Below are 21,959 nucleotides of genomic sequence, written 5' to 3'. Positions count from 1 at the left end.
TATGAATAGGAATAATAACAGTGTTGTTCTGCAAGGCAAATTGGTTAACGTTATAATAATAGTGTTGTGCAACTATACTGGCAATTTAATTTTCTTGGCCTACAGTGCTTACTGTATTGATTATACTCCTGCTTTGGTGCGTAGGTGTAGATGCACAGATAAGTTGATTGCCAAGTGAGCAGATGTTGGCAAAAATTCACAAATCTCTCTCCGATTTGTTACTTGTTCTTTAGTAATGATTATGTCTATCAAGACCCGTGCTGTTTGTTTTTAAATGTTGTGTGAACAATGTTTTTTTTACGTTATATGTTAGGGATCCCAAATGACCTATCTCAAATCCCACCCTCTTTTCCCGATCCTCCAATCACAACTGTCATTTCTCAAGTGACAGTGAGTTGTGATTGGAGGATTAAGAAAATAGAGTGGGGTTTGATATACTGTAGGCCAATAGATCTGATATGTTTATTGTGCGACTCATGACTCGCCATGCCTGGCTCGTTGCCAATACCTTTGTCCTGGTCTTCCTTCTGTTGGCCAAGCTGCCAAGTCAAACATCATTATCTCATTCTGTTGGCCACGCTGCCAAGTAAAAAATCATTATCTCTTTGAAAATCGACGTTTAAAAAAATACTTTTCCTCTCTATTTCATGGTAGGGTTAGACGGGCGGTCTCTGGTAGGGTCAGATAAGAGATAGGTTTGCAACGTTTTAGGTGAATGGTTAGAACGGAAGGGGAGAGACCGTACGGAGGGGGGAAAGGAGGGGGAATCAATTACACAGAAGTCCCCTTCAATGAGTTTTCCTCTTTCATCATCTGAGGGGGTAGTATGCACACTAACACATTAGTACTGAAACCCACCTCATACTATAGTCTACCCATATACAGTACTGCAGACTACTGTATGATAGCATGTACAACAGTGCTGTATATACCGCATATATATACATTTATATTTTCATATTACCATATATATACATAATATATATGTCTCAATATACCTGCATATAACCCCTCTATATACTTACTTATACACATGCATATAACCCATAGCTCTGTATGATAGCATGTACAATAATGCTGTATATACCGTATATATATATATTTATTCCCACCGCATATATATATCTATCCACATCTGTCTGTACTCACCTGCACATAATCCTTTTGCATATCTGTAGATACTATATCTATATCTGTACATATCCTACTCTTACTAGTTACGCTGCTGGCCAGTATGACTACTACCATATCGTCTTTATACCTGTATCACTGTACATAGTATACTACAACTCTGTACATACATCTGATTAGCACTACACTCAGTAGTACTCATTTATATATATTGTACCTAGTTTAATCACCTGTACATTGTATATTGCTGTTGCACTTTACTGTTACATTTGCACTCTGGTTGGATGCCAAACTTCTTTTCGTTGTACTGTACTTGTGCTGTATAATGACAATAAATGTGAATCTAATCTAAATTATTTGTTTCATTTGCATCCAATATTGATTATTCAGTGGCTTTAGAACCCCTTCCAGTGATACCTCATCAACCTGATATCTAGGACCTCATGACATGTTTTCATCTCAAACCTTTTGATTGACGGGTATAAACAGTATGGTCATAGTCATACTGGCCAGCAGCATAACTAGTAAGAGTAAGTAAGGGATATGTACAGAGATATAGATATAGTATATACAGATATATAAAAGGTATGTACAGACGTTCTACCCCAAGCCCAGCAGGTTTGCTCACCTATAACTAGGCCATCACCACACAAGCTAATAACTCTTCCTGCACAGAGTCATATTATGAAAACACAATAACATTATCCCTGTTGTTCTCCCTGCAGACGATCTACAGTGCAGGGCTCCTTTAAAAAAAAAAAACTTTACAATATGTATTTTTCAGTCTACATAGCACTCAAACAACATCAAGTCAGAAAATGCACATAGGCACATACATCAAATCCCTCCTCCCAGAAAAAAAAAGTATACAAATAAAAGCCCTCAAGACCAGACCCCCACCCCCAGACTAGGACCGCAACAAGTTCCATATCTACACACCTTGAATACCTAAAAAGCCCAGCTACACCTGTCTGTGCAGGTGCCCATACATCCATACCAAACAAATACATATTTAACGTTACATACTTTCTCATCAGAGAACAAATTTGCACTTTGAATCATTGCAATATATCCCCATACCATGTGTGAAGATCTACAATACATCAATTCAAAATTAATTTCAAATGGAATCACACAGGTAGAGGCCTCCGACGGAATGCCGGGCTGCTTTGAGGGGATCACCAGGACAAGTTTCAAGTTTCTCAAGTTTCTTTAATATTTGTCATACAGAAGTACAGAATACTTTTATACAAAATGCTTCTTACTGTTACGCTCCAGAGACTGTGCAAGACAAGATAAGTATGAAATAAAATAACATAGTAAAATTAGAAGTAAAAAAATGAGGTCACAGTGTTCAGTTTAGACATATGTACAATGTTCGATGCAGAATAGACGTAGTTACCATACAATATACAATACTGTGCAGTGTACTAATATACAATACTATATAGTGCAAGGCAGAAATGGGACGAGGTGCAATTTAGGTACAATTCACAGTAGGTGTACGAGTTGTAGTGCAAATCCTTTATCAATAAATATAAAGTGTAAAGTGTGTTTGTGTGATCTAAAGTGTGGAGAGTGGGTGCTGCAGTGTGTTGTTTGTTTGAGTGAGTGTGTGCGTGTGGGTGTGTGTGCTGTGTGCATTTGATGGTTGTTGCATAGTGTTTATTGTTCGTTTAGCAGCCTGATGGCCTGGGGATAGAAGCTTCTTCTGAGTCTTTCTGTGCTCGCCTTAAGACTCCGGTATCGCTTGCCTGACCGCAGCAGTTCAAAGAGGCAGTTGTTCGGGTGGCTCGAGTCCTTAATAATTCTCTTAGCCTTCCCCTTGCACCGCTTGTTGTAAATGTTCTGGAGGGTGGGAAGCCCCCCTCCAATTGTGCGTTCGGCTGAACGTGTCACTCTTTGTAGTCTGCTACGGTCTTGTGCAGTGCTATTCCCAAACCAGGAGGTGATGTTGCCGGTCAGGATGCTCTCTATTGTACATGAGTAGAAGTTCCTAAGGATCTTCTGACTGACTTGGAACTTCCTTAGGCGCCTGAGGAAGTAGAGGCGTTGTCGTGCCTTCTTCACAACACTGTCAATGTGTGTGGTCCATGTCAAGTCCTCGGATATGTGGGCTCTGAGGTACTTGAAACTGTTCACTCTCTCAACCGGTGCCCCGTCGATGCTGAGGGGGCTGTAGTCCTTGACCCCCGACCTCCTGAAGTCCACAATCATCTCTTTTGTTTTGCTGACGTTCAGGGAGAGGCAGTTCTCCTGACACCACTGTGACAGGTTCTCTACCTCTTCCAGGTAGGCCCTTTCGTCGTTGGCAGAGATCAGGCCCACCACTACTGTGTCATCAGCAAATTTGATGATGGTGTTGTTGTTCCGCTGTGCTACGCAGTCATGTGTGTACAGGGAGTAGAGGAGGGGGCTCAGAACACAGCCCTGGGGGGCCCCTATGTTGAGCGTGATGGATGAGGAGGTGCAGTTGCCGGCTCTTACCACCTGGGGTCTGACATGGCTCCTTGTTGTTTTTCCCACTCAAGCTTTATTGCAAACCTGCCTTTAGAACAGAATAGATATAGTTGAGATCCTGGTGCTAATACCCCAGGAATATACAGTAAGTGCAACATATATCAATGTGTAAAACCAATGATTGATATTAAAGGTCCCATGCATTATAAATGGCCTTTTCCAGTGTTTAGCATTGTTTCCTAGAAATAGGGGATTATATCTTATATTATGTGGTCTGTGTCGGTAATTATCATATTGACTCATCAGTCTAGTCTCGAGTTCACGAGATCTTCCCTCACTCAACTAAGCTGTTCTGATTTGACGGTATTGCTGATGAGAATAAGGTACTGATTTGCAGTAACGCCCCCTCTATGGTTGTAGCGCATAGTGTAACCCGACACTTCCTCAAACGGGTTTTGACAGAGAGGCAGAGAACGAGCGAGCAAGAGAGAGGGAGAGAGAGATAGAGAGGGAGAGAGAGATAGAGAGGGAGAGAGAGGGAGAGAGAGAGAGGGAGAGAGAGAGAGGGACCGGCGGGACCGCGTGCAGGAGTGTGTGTAAAAATGTGTGTGCCGTCTCTCTCCCTCGTCGGAGCATTTACACACAAACTTGACTGCGTGTGTGTCGGGGACGCGTGTATGCCTTCTACAACAGAACTTCGTTTCCGCGTTCGAGTTTTGCGCTCTGATTGGCCAGGTCATGTGACATGTGCGCCAATCGTGGGACAGCAAGTTCTGCGCCTATTTCCGGGTCTAACAGCCTGCAAACTACCTGCCGTTTTATCGCCATGCTCTAAGACAAACTCTAACCTTAACCAACTTCAAAAGATTGCCTAAGCTTAACCGTCGGAATCAGGGCAGGCGTTCTATCGCCATGCTCTAAGACAAACTCTAACCTTAACCAACTTCGAAAGAGCGCCTAAGCTTAACCAGTGTAGAAACTTGCGGCCCCACGATTGGGCGTACATGTCACATGACCAGAAATGACCTGGCCAATCAGAGACGCGGAAACAAAGTTCTGTTGTAGAAGGCATTCAGGCGTCGGGGACGCATCTCTCCTCTCTCTCTCTCCCTCGTCGGAGCATTTACACACAAACTTGACTGCGTGTGTCGGGGACGCATCTCTCCTCTCTCTCTCTCTCTTTCTCTCTCTCTCGCTTGCTCGTTCTCTCTCTCGCTCTCTCTCTCGTATGTATCACGCTGTGTGGGTGACTGTCACTTAAAGCGCTTATGGGCGGAACCCATCCAATAACAGCCTGAAATCCTGAGGCTGAAAAATTATGCTTTTGAGTACTTGATTAGAACTATAAAACAATGAATAATAAAAAAATAAAACTTACAGAGGTGTTCCATAGACTCAGGAATTGTGTAAAGTTGCCCAAATAGTGCAAGAAATAGCAATGCATGTCCCCTTTAATTAATATGAATATGTTGACCAGATTTTTTGTTTTTTTTAATCAAAATGATCTGAATCAATTGAATTGACCGATCTAAAACCCCACCCTCTTTACTCGATCCTCCAATGAAGAAAAGGGAAGCAACAGCTGTGATTGGAGGATCAAAAAAAGACGAAAAGAGGGGTTTGAATGAAATCCAGGTCCATTGTCACACCCCCCTCTAACATGCTCATGTTCTGAGAAGGAATGACACTGGGAGATTTCAATCAATCATACGGTTTGAGATGACAATAGCCACAAGGTCCAAGATATCACATCAGGTTGCGAAGGTATCGCTGGAGGGGCTTCTGCAGGCACCGAATAATCAACGTAGACAGTCTCTATATTGAAACAAATCATTTCAGCTCTTCCCTCCCCCATATGAGTCCGTACACTACCACACTACCCCCTCTGATGATGAAAGAGTAAAACTCATTGAAGGGGACTTCTGTGAAATTGATTATTCCCTCTCCTTTCACCCTCTCGCCCCTCCGTACGGTCTCTCCCCCCTCTTCCGTCCTCGCCATATCCCTCTCTCCCCTGCCTCTCTCTCCTCATCCTCACCACCTCCTCTCCATTCGATCAGCACCGTTTAGCCACGGTCCGCTAACCCCCCCCCTATTCACTATGTACATGTTGCATCATCTGGGACCACGTCTCTCTGGACAGTAATGAATATGTGTGGCAACAGGTTGTGTACACACACACACACACACACACACACACACACACACACACACACACACACACACACACACACACACACACACACACACACACACACACACACACACACACACACACACACACACACACACACACACACACACACACACACACACACACACACACACACACACACACACACACACACACACACACACTGGGTTCTGGGATGCTGTCATCAAGTGGAAGAATCAGAGCGTGTCAGTGGAGGATAAAGGTCTAGGAGTCGTGGGGTAATGTTTTTTTCCCCTGGATGACATCATTGCAGGCAGTGCTGGGAGAGTGTGGGGGGGGGGTTCAGCTGGAAATGTGAAGAAGAAGTGATCCCAGTCCCAGTTAGCTAGGGGCTAAACATATATCATTCAGAGGAATCCCACTAGCGGCCCCCTGACCCTCCCAGCCCTCCTTCCACCCCGTCCCGTACAATCAGCCTCATTAAGTGCACCGCTCAGGTGTTCTGTTCCAGAGGCCTGGGCCTGACCTGTGTACTTAGCGAGGCTCCTGCGTTTTCCTCTCTCTCTCTCTCTCTCTCTCTCTCTCTCTCTCTCTCTCTCTCTCTCTCTCTCTCTCTCTCTCTCTCTCTCTCTCTCGACTATTCCGAGTACTCTTTCCGAACGGCGTCCCATTTTAATGTTCATCAAACCGTTTTCAGACAAGAAAGTACTCAGACATTTTTTATCATAAAGATTATTCAGTACTGGTTTAAAAAAATAATATTTATGTCTGTTCCGTTCTCAAAATGTTCTTGAATATATAATCTGCTGCATCTGATACGATCAGGCTCAGCTGGCTTCATAGGAAAGACACATTCATTATTTTTCTCTCCATCAAAGTTCCAAGTTAGCGACGCGTATTGAGAAACTAATGGGAAACTGTAATTGGAGAAAAGAGGCTGAGAAGCTGTAGCAAGAATGATAGAATTGAGATAAGATAAGATAGTTCTTTATTGGCTGTTGATACAGAAATGTGTTTTGTGTCAGAACACACAACACTGTGTTACAAAAAAGAAAAAAACACAATACAACCAGGTTACAGCAGAGACAGACAGACATCAGAGAAACTATGTGAACCCCTTCCCTCCCATCCAACGTTATTAATTTGATGTGGCACAGTCCCATAAGTCCAAGGTTATGTTGTATTGCACAGCCCTTTTATATTGCACTGTCCCGTGTAGGTTGGACCACGTTTCTATCCTGCTTAAGTAGGCTTATTGAATGTGGTACAAATCATTTTTGGATCTTTTCAGTTTCCACTCGGGGGATTTGAAGTTCCTATGTGAGGGCAGCAGCTCGTATTCTGTGTGTAATGCATGTGAGGGATTGGTTTGAATTCGTTGTTGAATTTATTTGTTTATCTATTTACCGATTTATCTATGAATGTCAGCAATTAGCGGGTCCTACCTGGTGATTTCCTCTTTGAGAGCAGCAGGGTCGGGAGGGTAAAACTTGACTCTCAGACACATGGTGAAGGGTGGCTGAGCTGGAGGAGAGAAACACATGGTGAGGGGTGGCTGAGCTGGAGGAGAGAAACACATGAAGGGTGTCTGAGCTGGAGGAGAGAAACACATGAATGGTGGCTGAGCTGGAGGAGAGAAACACATGAAGGGTGTCTGAGCTGGAGGAGAGAAACACATGAAGGGTGGCTGAGCTGGAGGAGAGAAACACATGAAGGTGGCTGAGCTGGAGGAGAGAAACACATGAAGGTGGCTGAGCTGGAGGAGAGAAACACATGAAGGTGGCTGAGCTGGAGGAGAGAAACACATGAAGGGTGGCTGAGCTGGAGGAGAGAAACACATGAAGGGTGGCTGAGCTGGAGGAGAGAAACACATGAAGGTGGCTGAGCTGGAGGAGAGAAACACATGAAGGTGGCTGAGCTGGAGGAGAGAAACACATGAAGGTGGCTGAGCTGGAGGAGAGAAACACATGAAGGTGGCTGAGCTGGAGGAGAGAAACACATGAAGGGTGGCTGAGCTGGAGGAGAGAAACACATGAAGGTGGCTGAGCTGGAGGAGAGAAACACATGAAGGGTGGCTGAGCTGGAGGAGAGAAACACATGAAGGTGGCTGAGCTGGAGGAGAGAAACACATGAAGGTGGCTGAGCTGGAGGAGAGAAACACATGAAGGGTGGCTGAGCTGGAGGAGAGAAACTCCTCAATAGACCTATCTCAAACTTGCCCTCTTTTCTTCATTCTCCAATCACAGCTGTTGCTTCCCTCGGACAAACAACGTTTTGTTCCTCTGAGAAAAGTAACCGCTGCGATTGGAGGATCAACAAAAGAAAAGAGGGCAGGGTTTGAGATGGGGTCTATTACTCTCAGACTGCACACTCCTATCATTCAGTTATGTGTGAAAGGTTTATTTACCTTTGAAAAATTATTTAGAAAAAATTATTATCAAAGCACCAACAGAGAAAAGAGGGTTGTGATCATATGCTATGACTTCAGATATACATTCATTATTCATAATATTTATTACAGACATAATGGTAATGATGAGTTTTAATTGCCCAGTTTCCCATAGTTGTCAGCATGAATAGGAACAAACGTGAAAATACTTACATTTCATTTGTTTGGCAATTGACTTTGTGAACTCCAACCAATGCTGCATGAATGACAAGAATAAAGACACACTGTGAATAATTAAACGTGATCCATTCATAAACGTGCGGTGGATTGAGACGGCTGAGGGCGACAGGGTGACAGATCCGCGTGTCACAGGGGGGGTATCATGTTAGTAACACGCCCTGACATCTCAGTTCAAATTAAAGCCCCCAATATGAAGTGTTAATGCTTGCTTCTCTTTTTTGTTTTGTGTCGGATCACATGGAGATCAAACAGCTCTTCGTCACATGACAGTGCAGCCCTCTGAGGAGTTGTCACAGCGGTATGGCCGATTAGGCGGCATGCTCGGACTGTACTGTGTGATGATTAATTCCAAAGGTTACAGGCCCAAACCCATGGGCGGAAAGTAACCAAGTAGTTTTAATCAAGCACTGTAGGCCTACTTAGGTAACATTTTGAGGTAGGGTATTTGTACTTTACTTGAGTATTGGACTGGACTGCATTTATATAGCGCTTTACAACACATTCACCCATTCACTCACACACCGACGGCGGAGGCGACCATGCAAGGTGCCAACCTGCTCATCGGGAGCAGTTAGGGGTTAAGTGTCTTGCTCAAGGACACGTTGACACGCTGCCGGGAGGAGCCGGAATCGAACCGGGAACCTTCCGATTACCAGACGACCACTCTATCTCTTGAACCACTGTTGCCCCAACATTTGTATTTCCATTTTAGGGGACTTTTTTCTACTCCACTACATCTCACTTTTTACTCCACACTTACCGAAACCTTGAAGTTACTACTGTATAGTTACTTTGAAGGAAGCAGTTCTGCATGTAAAACGTGACGTTTTCATGAAAACCCATGTGTTCATATTCACATTGCGGCCATTTTGCTCTTATGTCAGAGGAATCCCAACACCGAGCATGACATAAGAGCAAAATGGCCGCCGTGTGAATATGGTCAATTGTCCACTTTTTCCACTGCTGCTTGGCTCAGGTTCTGATCCACTCTCCACTCCCTGTGAGGACATCCTCTCCATGTCTCTCCTCTGACACATCCCAGCCCAACCTGCCCCCAGCAACACGCCACTAAAATAACCCAGAGTGACCGACAGCGTAGGAAACAGTGTATCAGCAGGACCTGGCTCTTGTCTCTCCACCAGGACTAAAACATGATCTGAGAACATGTGAATTCTTCATGAATCAAGCAGCACAGCTACACGCCATACAGAGTGAGAGGCCGCGGTGAGCCGCCTCAGTCTAAAAGGAGGGTGTGAAGGAAGTGAAGGTAAAGAACACAACTTTTCAATCTGGAGGTGAACCTCCTGTCCTCCTCGCATTCTATCTGCACCTTTCTCTGGCCTTCTCTCTCTCCTCTCTCCTTTTCATCCACATATCCTCCTCTCTTATTCATACACACAGACACAGCCACTCACAGAATGTTCACACGCACACACACACACACACACACACACACACACACACACACACACACACACACACACACACACACACACACACACACACACACACACACACACACACACACACACACACACACACACACACACACACACACACACACACACACACACACACACACACACACACACACACACACACACACACACACACACATGCATGCACACACACAGATGAAATGCATTATTAGCATCGACCAGCAGCTCTATAGCTCTTCTGTTGGTTGGTTGGTCCACAAAAGTGTCCCCACCCTGTGTGTGTGTGTGTGTGTGTGTGTGTGTGTGTGTGTGTGTGTGTGTGTGTGTGTGTGTGTGTGTGTGTGTGTGTGTGTGTGTGTGTGTGTGTGTGTGTGTGTGTGTGTGTGTGTGTGTGTGTGTGTGTGTGTGCGTGTGTGTGTGCGTGCATGCGTGCGTGCATGGTCGCAGCTATTGCGGTTCTTCTTTGAACACGCAGCAGATCCAATGACATCGCATAGGATTGAAATGTTGCAGAGGTTCAACATGCTCTTTAGGTCTAATATCTGTGTAACAGAACGTATTGTCATCTGGTAGCTACAGAGGCTACTAGCTACCTGTCATAACAAAGACTGAGCAGAGTCTTGCTAGCTGTTAGGTCCTTTTCCTCACTAAGCCTGCTGTCCTCGTGCCACTAAAGGCAACCAATAAAAAATCGCAAATTAACCGGTGGCTACAACAACAGCCCCACCGTTGATTGTAAACAATGATGCATGTAGTTACTGTGTGTTGTTGTAGCCACCGGTTAATTCGCGATTTTTTATTGGTTTGTCATGACAAACCAATTACATAATCCAACATATGTGTAAAGAAACAACATATTCCAGTTAACGGTATATTTCTTTAATGATTCGTTACGGCGTAATCAATACTTCCATTTGTATAAATTGCGTTAAGCGGCTGAGGAGGCTGAGGAGCTTGTCGCGGCTCATGCGCATGCGCGCGCTCGGCCAATCAGAGCAGCGCAGAAGGGCATGTTGGCTGCCGAAAGTATTCACGCGGCCCAATCACATCTCTTACTAAGCCCCCCCCCCTTCTCTCTCACCTGTTTCTCGTGTAAGAACAGATGCCGCTCAGAGCAAAAACAAATTTTTAAACAGAAGAAGCGTAAGGGGGGTGCAGAGAAATTGCATGGAATCTAGAGGCGGATGCTGCCAAATGTACTAAAATAACAGAAATGTTTGCTGCAGCTTCAACGTCGTCATCCACAGTAGTGCAGCAACAGCCTCAGGTGGCCCACTGCCAGGCTGAGAAGCAGACACAGGCAGTGGAGCAGGCATGTGAGCTTGACAGGGCCAAGGGACAGAGTGAGCAGGAGTGTGTGTGCCATGCCATGATGATTAATTCAATTAATGTCGATTAATGTTGATTAATTAATATATCGTAGCATCATAATATTAAAAGATCATTAGGATAAGGGTTCCCTTGATAAAGATGCACGAAAAGGCTGTAGTTACAACACTTGTAGCTCAACTGCAAAAACTGCTTTATTGATTTGATTTGATTTGTATTTGGAAATTAAAAACACATCATAAAAACAAATTATCTTGACCAATTTGTATTCCTGAGGATATCACCTAAAAGCATTAATTAAAACACTTATTTCCAAGGTGGTCCTCGATGGAAGACATAAAAACATAAAAACACAGCACATATAGCCTACTCAACTGCAAATTTTTGCTCAACAGCAAAAATGTATGCCTACTTATGTATTAGCCTACAGGGAAAAACACATTCACAACAGGCAGCAACGTTTATTTTCAGCCAAGTATGGTAATAAGGTAACTATTAGGATATATCTGGTATGGATTACTTACTCTTATAACTTATTACTATCTATGGTAGCTCTAATCTCCACCTACACAAATAGTTTTTGTGCTGTCCATTGAGCATGCACCTTCACGTGGTAGGCACATTAACTGTAGGTCAAACTCCCCAAACAAACAAGCACACCATTGATTTAATTGCCATATAAATCACATACAAAGATCTAACTATTACTCCTCTCTGAACATGAATATAAAACAAAAAGGTGATCTATTAACTGTGTAAACCTTATGCAATATTCATCATTGATATTTGAATACTTGAAATCTATATGAACTAAGTAGTTAGTATCAAATGAAATAAGATGGAAGAGCTCCATGCATTTATTGAATAAACAACTATTTGCTCATTACCAGTATGGTATTGTTTAAATTGTACAGCTTTTTGCATATCTTTGTCAGGGAATTCCAACAATTCTGGACCTGAATGTACCAGTTAATCTCTCTCTCCTTATGTCTAGTCAAGCCAGGTTGTGGAGGAGAGAGACAGGCATGAACAGGCTATAGACTACTTTGCCCATCCTGAGCCTGCTATGATGCAGGTGTTTTTACATCACCACCCAAAACAAGATTCAGCAAAGAGCGAGTGGGTACACTGGTCCACTTGCACTGGTACCAGGCCACGTGAGCGGATCGGCGCGGCCGAGAAATCCGCTCTTCGCTCATTAAAGCTTGGTCCGCTCCGCTAATCGCTCATGTTGACCCCGCCCCCAAGTCGCTCTCCGCTCGCTCCCCACTCACCTTGAATCGAGCGCTCCCCGCTCCCCGCGCCAGATCGCTCGACAGTTTTTCTTTTTCTTTTTTAGAGCATGGTGTAAATGAGCTCAAACTACAACAGTCTACACCCCCTGGGCCCCTTAACAATTGTTTGTATTGAGCCGCATTGTAATTGTAGCCATTCTGCAATGTTAAATAACGTTGTTTATCCATTCACTAGCTCTACTAAGCGATGATAGGCTAGCCGAGCCACAATGCTATGGTCGCTGCCATTAACGTTAGCATGTAAGCTAACGTCAACAACAATGGCGTCGATACTTTTTTTAACAGGAGTGAGTGTGGGCGTCATAGATATCTATGGTGGGCGTCTCTACAGTGACGAAGCCTGAACCCTTCTCATTGGTTGAAAATGGCCTTCATGTTTGTACATCGCCATCTGTTGCTTTGGCATTGTACTGCATGTATATATTACATCAACAGTGTTAAACCACTGTGAGCGGCCTGGAGTGGATTGGAGCGGAGGAGAACTCTCGCTCCGGACGTCGCGCCGACTCATTTTAAAACCCACTCCTCGCTCACGTCAAAACGGCCCGCTCCGCGCCCCGCGCCGCTCACGCTCCGATCCGCTCACATGGCCTGACTGGTACACTTGTCCATGGCACTTACTAGTTTCAAGTTTCAAGTTTCTTTAATAGTTGTCATACAGAAGTACAGAATACTTGCATACAAAATGCTTCTTACTGTTACGCTCCAGAGACTGTGCTAGACAAGATAGTATCAAATAACATAGTATAGCATGTAATTTAGAAGAAGAAAATGAGGTCACAGTGTTCGGTATAGACATATGTACAATGTTCTGAGTTACCATATAATATACAATACTATTGTTGTAAATTCCCCATTATTTGTTATCCTGTGTATTGTTATTTCCAGTCAGGCACTTCTTTGATGGCCCAGGGGTCCTATTATTTATAGTCTGGCATCTCTCTGGACAGCCCAGGGGTCCTAATGGGTTTAAATACAGCGGCCATCTTGCCGCCCATGGGTTCCATTGCTGTCTGCCTTCCCAGTGAGAGAGTGCGTTCATGAACTAAAACATCACTCACTCAATCTTTGATTGCTCCATCCAGCCCTACGACCTGGATGGAAGCATTCTTGAGATATCGCTCAACAACAGAATCCTTAATAAATACGAAAGGACTGTTCTCTGTGTCTGCGTCCGCTCTATGACCGGGGTGTGCCGTTCTGGATGAAGTGGCTCCAGCAAACTTTGCAAACAAGCATTATATCTTCAATATTGGTCCTTCGAGCCGGAGAACTTCACCCACGACGGCGCCATGGACACACAGAGAACAGCAGCAGACGGAAATGGAAGACGAGGAGAAAGGCTGCGACAGCTTCCAGCACACCTGCAAGGCTATCTGGTTAGCTTACCACAGTCCCTCATGCCTAATACTGCACCGTCTCTACCAGATGACAACGAAGGTGCCACCGCACAGCAGCTGCGGTCACTCAGCCTGCAGACCGAGTTTGCAGCTACAGGTGACCAGCTCCACACTGCGCTCGGGCCCCCTCCCTGCCTCTCATTGCCGGGAGCAGTCGATCAGACGCGACACTGGGACCTATCACCGTATGCTAACACCCGGCCTGACCAGCGGGAAGTGTGTGTGGGGCTCACATCGCCATCCCCATCAGAGCAGAGCCACCACAGTCGGAGCCTAACAGGTGGCACCTCTGACGCAAGAGGACCTTGCTCTACCATGCCCCTACGCCTTCCACCACCATTGTCACATCATAGTCTGAGCGTCCCACCCAACCGCTCACCATGGTCGAGCTCGCTGCCACTAATACCGCTGCTGTGCCCAACAACTGCAACGTTACAGTCTCAAGCCACAACCTGTACACCGGGCCAGAGGCAGCAAGCCTACATGTCGACTCAGTCTCTACCGCCGACAGTAACCTCCGCACCGCTGTTCGGGGCTGCTCCGAGGCCCCCAGCCCCCACCGCGATGAGTCTGGTCATGCCACAGTCTGACTTCCAGGTGATGCAAGCAGTGGGTCACGTGGGCCAGCAAATGCCAACGGTACCAAGTTACCAGCCTACCTACCGGTCAAACCAGCCTGTGTCATCAATGGTGAGGAGCAGGCATGGCAGCACAGGCGACAGCGCCGCCTTCACCATTCACAACCGCTGTTGCAGCAGCAAGGGCATATCAGCCTCCACCAGTATTCCCTGCTCAGCAAGCGTATCAAGCACTGCCGCACCAGCTGAGCCACCATCAACGATCATCATATCTGCCTCCACCAATCAACACTGCTCAGCAATTGCATCAAGCACTGCCGTACCAGCAGAGCCATCAACAACAAGCATGTCAGCCTCCACAAGCCATCCCTGCTCAGCATATGTATCAACCATTGCTGCACCAACTGAGCCACCATCCACAACCAGTGTATCAGCCTCAGCCTGCTGCATCGACTCAGCCAGCCTATCAGCTCGTGCATCCAACACCCGGTCCAGCACCCTATCATGTAGCAGTTCCACCGGTCCAGTATGTCCGTCAGGCCCAGTACACAGCACTACAGGATCCATATGCTCTCCAGCCTCCCAGGCAGCCAGTCCCTGTACCTAAACTGCCTAACCTGGTCCATGACAGCGAGAGAGAGTTCACGGACCTTAAGATGGCGCTGGACCACCTACTCGATGCCCACACTGAACTTTCTGAGCACTACAAGTACCGTGTACTTATGGAGCAGCTGGTTCTAGATGAGGCTAAGCTGATAGCCCAGTCCTGCAGGCATTATGCGCAACCCTACACCGCCGCCATGCAGGCCTTGCAGCGGCAATATGGACAGCCACATCAGCTTGCACAAAGCGAGATTGCCGCAATACTGAACGCTCCTGATCTCAAAGCAGTAGATACCAAAGCCTTCCAGAGCTTCGCCCTTAGCATCGACTTGCTAGTGGGAATGCTGACATCGCTGGAAGGACCTAACGGGATGGAAGTCATGTCGACCGGCCATGTGGACCGGCTCCTTAGTAAGCTCCCTAAGCAAGTGAGGGACGGCTTTGTGGAGCACCTACTGGCTCAAGGTCGCCTCAACACGACTAGCCTAAACCCTTACAATCTTCGAGACCTCGCCGACTGGCTCAGGGTAAAGGCTGAAGCTCAAAGACTGTCAGAGAGAATGGCACAGCGTTATCGGATGGAAGGGACACAGTTCTCTAACAGAGACAAGCAAGTTCCCCCACCCAGACCTCACAACCAGCCTTTCTCGGTTTATTATGGCTCCGCCAAGCCTAAACAAGACAGCCGTCAGCCTGTTGAGACATCTCGATCAGAAGCCAAGAAGCAGAAGTTCAAGAGGATGTGTCTCTTCTGTAGGAGTGCCGAGCACTACCTATCGCAGTGTCCAGACATTGTCCAATGCTCGCCGGGAAAGGTTGAGAAGTGGATAGCAAATGGCAAACGTTGTCGTAATTGCGGTCGTACCAACCATGAGCAAGATGCCTGCACCTTGAGGAAACCATGCAGTGAGTGCCAGGAGGTCCACCTCAGAGTTCTCCACGCCATCGCCAAGCCGGGTCCCCGTGCCTACCTCATCACACCAAAGGATGGTGCCTCGCTCTCCAACTCCAAACAAGGAGGAAAGGTGTACCTTAAGGTTGTACCAATCGTCATTACTAACGGGAGCAAGTCACTGCACACTTATGCGATCCTAGACGATGGAGCTGAACGCACGATAATACTGCCAGCTGCAGCTCGACACCTGGACCTTAAAGGCGAAGCGGAGTCCCTCGCACTGCGGACGATTCGCCAGGACGTGGCTCGCCTCACTGGCAAGTCTGTAGATTTCCATGTGGCCTCCCTGACTCATCCTTCTGAACAGCACCTGGTGAAGGGCGCCTTCACAGCACGTCGATTAGCCCTGTCAGAGCAGTCTTACCCTGTGACTGCGCTTCAGGAACGCTATCGCCACCTGAGGGGGCTCCCATTGCAGGACTTCAGTCAAGTGCATCCACTACTGCTAATTGGTGCAGACTGCACCCATCTGATCACATCCCAAGAACCCATCAGATTCGGCCCCAAAGGTGGACCCGCAGCAGTCCACACAGCGCTCGGCTGGGCACTCCAAGGCCCAGATGGTCTTGCGTCACAGGCTACTTCATGCTACTTTACCTCTCTCAAGTCTGCACCGGACGACCTCTATCAACACGTTGAACGTCTCTGGCAGCTTGATGTGCTTCCATTTAGAAGTGAAAAGCTAGCAGTAAGGTCCCGTCTGGACCACGAGACTGTGGGCATCCTGGAAGCACGCACTGAGAGGGTGAAGGTTGGTGACACACTCCGATACGCCACGCCTCTGCTCCGCGCAAAGGACGCGCCACCACTGAAAGCCACTGCCAAAGCAGTCATGCCAATGCCCCGTAACACAGAGCAAAGACTGGTAGGAGATCCAGCTAAGGCTCAAATCACTGGAGCAGAGATCAAAAAGCTCGATGGAGGATGTGTTGCCAAGCTGGGTGAAGAAGCGGTAAATGAGTCTGACGAGTCATGGTTCACCCATCACGGGGCGGCGGCCGACTCCTCCTTACCTCAACCTAACCTGCATGACACCGAAGTCTTCCTGCTGAAGACCAGCCAGGCGGACTGCTTCCCAGAGGGATTTAAGTGTCTCAGAGCTGGAAACCCAGTACTGCCCAGTAGTAAGCTCAGTACGCTCTCACCAGAGATGGATCATACAATGGGTCTTCTCCAAATTGGTGGACGCTCTTGTCACCTGGACACCTCCTGTTCTACTGACATCCACCCCATAGTTCTCGATCCTGGCCATGTAGTGACGAAACTCATCAAGGATGTAGATGCCCGCCTACTCCACCCAGGGCCCGATAGGGTCTTTGCAGAGATCAGGCACCAGTACTGGGTCCTGTGGGGAAGACGGGCCATCAAGCATCATCAGAGTACCTGCACAGGATGTAGGAAGTGGAGGTGGGAGCCGGTGGCTCCAATGGTGGCAGACTTACCTCCTGCCCGGTTGCGGCCCCTTAAGCCACCATTATGTGACACCAAACAGGTTGCTGATGGGGCGGCGGGATGCCTCCCTGCCACAAGTGTCCTACGCTCCCGACCCGACTGTGGCAAATGATGGCGACAATCAGAGACCTCGGTAGCCACTTAGGGAATTTGACTGTTTACATAATAGCTATGCTATTCTTGGGGCGGCTGTTGTAAATTCCCCATTATTTGTTATCCTGTGTATTGTTATTTCCAGTCAGGCACTTCTTTGATGGCCCAGGGGTCCTATTATTTATAGTCTGGCATCTCTCTGGACAGCCCAGGGGTCCTAATGGGTTTAAATACAGCGGCCATCTTGCCGCCCATGGGTTCCATTGCTGTCTGCCTTCCCAGTGAGAGAGTGCGTTCATGAACTAAAACATCACTCACTCAATCTTTGATTGCTCCATCCAGCCCTACGACCTGGATGGAAGCATTCTTGAGATATCGCTCAACAACAGAATCCTTAATAAATACGAAAGGACTGTTCTCTGTGTCTGCGTCCGCTCTCTGACCGGGGTGTGCCATTCTGGATGAAGTGGCTCCAGCAAACTTTGCAAACAAGCATTATATCTTCAATAACTATGCAGTGTACTAATGTACAGTACTATATAGTGCAAAGCAGAAATGGGATGAGGTACAATTTAGGTACAATTTACAGTAAGGTGTACGAGTTGTAGTGCAATCCTTCGTCAATAAATATAAAGTGTGGGGAGTGGGTGCTACAGTGTGTTTGTTTAAAGTGGGTGTGTGCTATAAAGTGTGTGGAGTGGGTGCTACAGTGTGTTTGTTTAAAGTGAGTGTGTGCGTGTGGATGTGTGTGCTATGTGCGTTTGGTGGTTGTTGTTGTGTAGTGTTCATTGTTTACGCATATTTAAGGGGACCGCAAGGATGGTGTACTGGTGGGTGGTGTCCGACCGATTATGGTGGGACGGTCTGGGCCAAAAATGCCAGGGCCGATTTTTGGTCCCAGTCCAGCCCTGCATACACACACACGCATACAAGCACGCACACACATACATACATACATACACACACTTACACTCACCCGCTGCTTGTCAGGATCCACATATCTGATGCCAAAGTAGTCTTTCTCCAGCAGGTTGAGGTGATGGCAGATGATGTCAAACAGATACAGTCCCTTAGCGTCCCTCTGCAACAGAGAAGAACGGCAATGATGAGCGACTCAGGGTGTTTTTAATACCTCCTCATAAATAAAACACCTGACCAATGAAATATTCTCAACTCCAGCAGGACACACAAGGAGAAGCCACAGCCAAGAAGAGAGCGTGGGGGAAAGCTTATGGTAGATGCAGCATGTGGCTTAGACTTTCTAGACCTTGCCAGTGATCTCTAGGATTCATCCAGTATTAATACCCAGCAGTATTAGCTTAGGAATTTTTCATTGTTTGTACAGAGTAGCCTATTGGTACTGCCCCTTTAAGGCAGGCAGGCAGGCAGTCTAATTGCCATAGGACTCAGCTGAGTTGATTGCAGCATGGGCAGCAGAGCAAGGGAGAAGAGCAAGCAAGCAAAGACAGAGACCAAGCTTGAATGAAGAAAACAAAGAAAGCAACATAAAATAAGTCAATTTGGAGGAATTACTAAATGTAGTTCTCATGGATCCAGTGGCACAGGATATGGCGGATCAGAGGTTCCAAGACACCAGTGGAGAGAAGGCACCAGTGAAACAGACTGATAAGTGATCACCGTCCTTTTCATTTCACTACTTCACTGAACTGTCACCTGTCTTCAAAATCCCAAATAACCCGGACTTGGCCATGTTGCACTTTGACACTCAAGGTCTCCATTGTCCCTGTTCTCCCAGCTCCCTCCTACAACCCCCAAGCTCTCCTCAGCCACCACTTCAGCCTACCCCAGCCTGCTACCCCCACACACACACTCACTGAGCACACACCCAATCTGGACTGTTTGTTTTATTTTACTTATTCCCCTTTTTCACTTGTATTCTATGTATCTGTTTTGCACTTGATTATTTTGAATACAGTATATATTATTTCACTGAATACTGTTTGCCTGCCTCTTATTTCAATATTTCCAACCTTATCACATGCTCATTTTTTGTAGTGGAGGTTACCTGGAGCTAACCGGTATCGACTGTAAGCTTTAATTTTGCTTATTTAATTTGACAGGTTTTAGCCTGTCTGGCGCCCAATACACCACTGTAACATTTACATTTTGATTATATTGGGCTGACCACCGCTACAGATGTGGGGCCGATATACTGTCAGTTTAATGTTGTAAGTGTACTCAAACCTGCTATACAGGTGTAACTTTAATTTAAAGGTAAACGTAGATTGTGATAAGGTTTTGATTATTCTGATGATTGTGTTTGCCACAGGAACCTATGTGTTCAGTTTTTGTTGAAAAGGCTTACATTTATTCATGTGGTAATGTGTGGCTGGCTGTATTTAATTTTATTAAGTGGAACCCTCAAACTCCACATATGGTATAATTACCCCTGATAACACACATAATGTCTGATTCTGGAAATACCCAACACAACCATTCCCCATCGGTCTCTCTGGAGATGGAGGGTCCAGACATCCAAACACCCCTGCAAACTCATGATGTCAGAGGTGCACCTGGTGTGCAAATTCAAACCTACTTCCAAACTCCAACTCATCATCCTACAGGAACACATGGAAGCCATGCACAATCCCTTCACCTGCCACAAGGTAATCCCCTCTATACCCCTACACTGTCTCTAACATGGGGAGATTAAGCCCATGTTCTCCCAACTGTATGGTCCTTCACTGTGCCAGGGGAGGCCAGACATTCCCTCACACCTTCCTCCACTTCTGAATCTGTGTCCCAGTGTGAACTACCAGGAGTAATTGCAACTCCTGCAAGGGAGTTGAGTCAACTCGCTGTCAAAACCCAGGACAATTGGGTGAAAATAAATGAAGCAATGGAGAAACAAGGCAAAGTATTGAGGGAGCTTACAAAATGTATGAAGGAAAATCAAATGCAATCCATTGTACAGAGTAAAGCCCTGCCTGACCAATCGCATGCTAATTACTGCAATCTCAAATCAGACATCACCTCCAACAAAGAGAAGGTGGAAACTGAAATGGATAACATTGTGCAGGACAGGAGGTTTATTTCCCTCAAACAACTCAAACACAATAAAACTCCAACATAACTTAACTTTAGTGTACATGTTTGACAATGAGAGAGCGTGATGTAATAGGTTTGAGTTTGAGGTTTGAGCGTGCTAAGTTGCCGTAGTTGATGATGTCACACCAGGATGTCATTGTCAACACAGAGTTGGAAACGAGAGCAGCCCGATGGATAAAGCGATATAAAGAAACAAATAGCCAATAAATGCAATAGCCTCCAGCTGCAACCGCGGAGCGATCCCCTCACTAGACGCTGTGGCAGCCACAGAGAGCGTGCGCTGATTGGCGGAGAGTATGGACGTTTCTCTTAACGGCACTAGCACACTGAACGCGCATGAATTTCACGCACGGGTTCTGTGCGGGATCGCGCGCCTGGTTAGGCACACCTCCCGGAAGGCGCCGCGGTGCACGGACGGAGGAATGCACATTCAACAGAGCATTCCTGTGACAATGCGCGTGGCGCACGCCTCCCGCGCCGCCTCGAATCCAATTGAAGCGGAAAAGATAGCTTGCCGTCCGCCCGCTTGCGGCCAGTGTGCACAGTAGTGTCCGTTAACATGGGAGCAGAAGTGAAGCGGCAGCCGCCCGTCCGTCCGTGTTCATTCGTTAGCAGTGTGCTAGGGCCGTAAGGGTTAGGTTTAGGCCCTCATCTAAGAGAGGTTAAGGTTAGAGTGACAATCAGGGCTGGTAATCCTTCCTGTAACAAAGCAACATAGGCCCTCAACCATAGAGGTTAGGGTTGGGGAAGTATTTTACTGTATTGTACCCATTCTGTTAATAAAGTTTTCAATCAATTCCTGGCCGCGACCCTCTCTCCAACCGCACTCAACCGAGCTTGGTCAAGGGGGAGGGGCTAGCGCGCGCTCTCTGTGGCTGCCACAGCGTCTAGTGAGGGGATCGCTCCGCGGTTGCAGCTGGAGGCTACTCAATAAATGTGAAGTTATCTTTGAACCTCTGTTGTCAAGCCTCGGCGGGATGGGTTAAGCGCAGAGGAGTATCGCATCGGCGATCCTACAGACAATGCATGCGTGTGTGTGTGCCGCTAACATTGAGTGTCGTTGCATAACCAATTAAAGACCTCTGTGACAGGTCCTGCATTATTATTATTATTATCAATATAACCCCCCCCCCCTTTCCTCACTAATGAAACTGGTGCCACGGAGTCACGTTAGAACGTTAGCTTAGCAGCTAACGTTAGCCCGTTGCTGCGCTAAAGCAAGTCTCCTCTCAGCCTCCTTAGCCATATTGAAATGCCCAAACTATATGGCAAGATCTGTGAGCAAGTGGAGAAAAACTCAGTACAATTAAACACTATGCAACGGCCACTGCAAACGTTGAGTGAATCGTCAAGTAACGTTAACGTCATTGC

General features: G+C 46.6%; 1 protein-coding gene across 2 annotated transcripts in view; it reads right to left on the bottom strand.

Annotated features, from left to right (window-relative positions):
• Nucleotides 1-21,959, bottom strand: part of frmd5a (FERM domain containing 5a) — a gene marked incomplete at both ends in the record, with an annotated part of 294,584 nt that overhangs the window by 41,415 nt on the left and 231,210 nt on the right. Inside the window, 3 exons of one of the 2 annotated variants that reach the window (XM_084334982.1) lie at nt 7,192-7,270; nt 8,349-8,391; nt 18,496-18,600. In XM_084334982.1, the coding sequence (XP_084191108.1) occupies nt 7,192-7,270; nt 8,349-8,391; nt 18,496-18,600 (227 nt within the window). The remainder of the gene's footprint in view (nt 1-7,191; nt 7,271-8,348; nt 8,392-18,495; nt 18,601-21,959) is intronic. The other variant, XM_084334983.1, reaches the window with a different exon arrangement.

Source organism: Notolepis coatsorum, assembly GCF_963971535.1.
Source record: "Notolepis coatsorum genome assembly, chromosome: 18".
Lineage (NCBI taxonomy): Eukaryota > Metazoa > Chordata > Actinopteri > Aulopiformes > Paralepididae > Notolepis > Notolepis coatsorum.
Note: the sequence above shows the minus strand (reverse complement) of the source record. Positions and strands in the feature narration are given on the sequence as shown.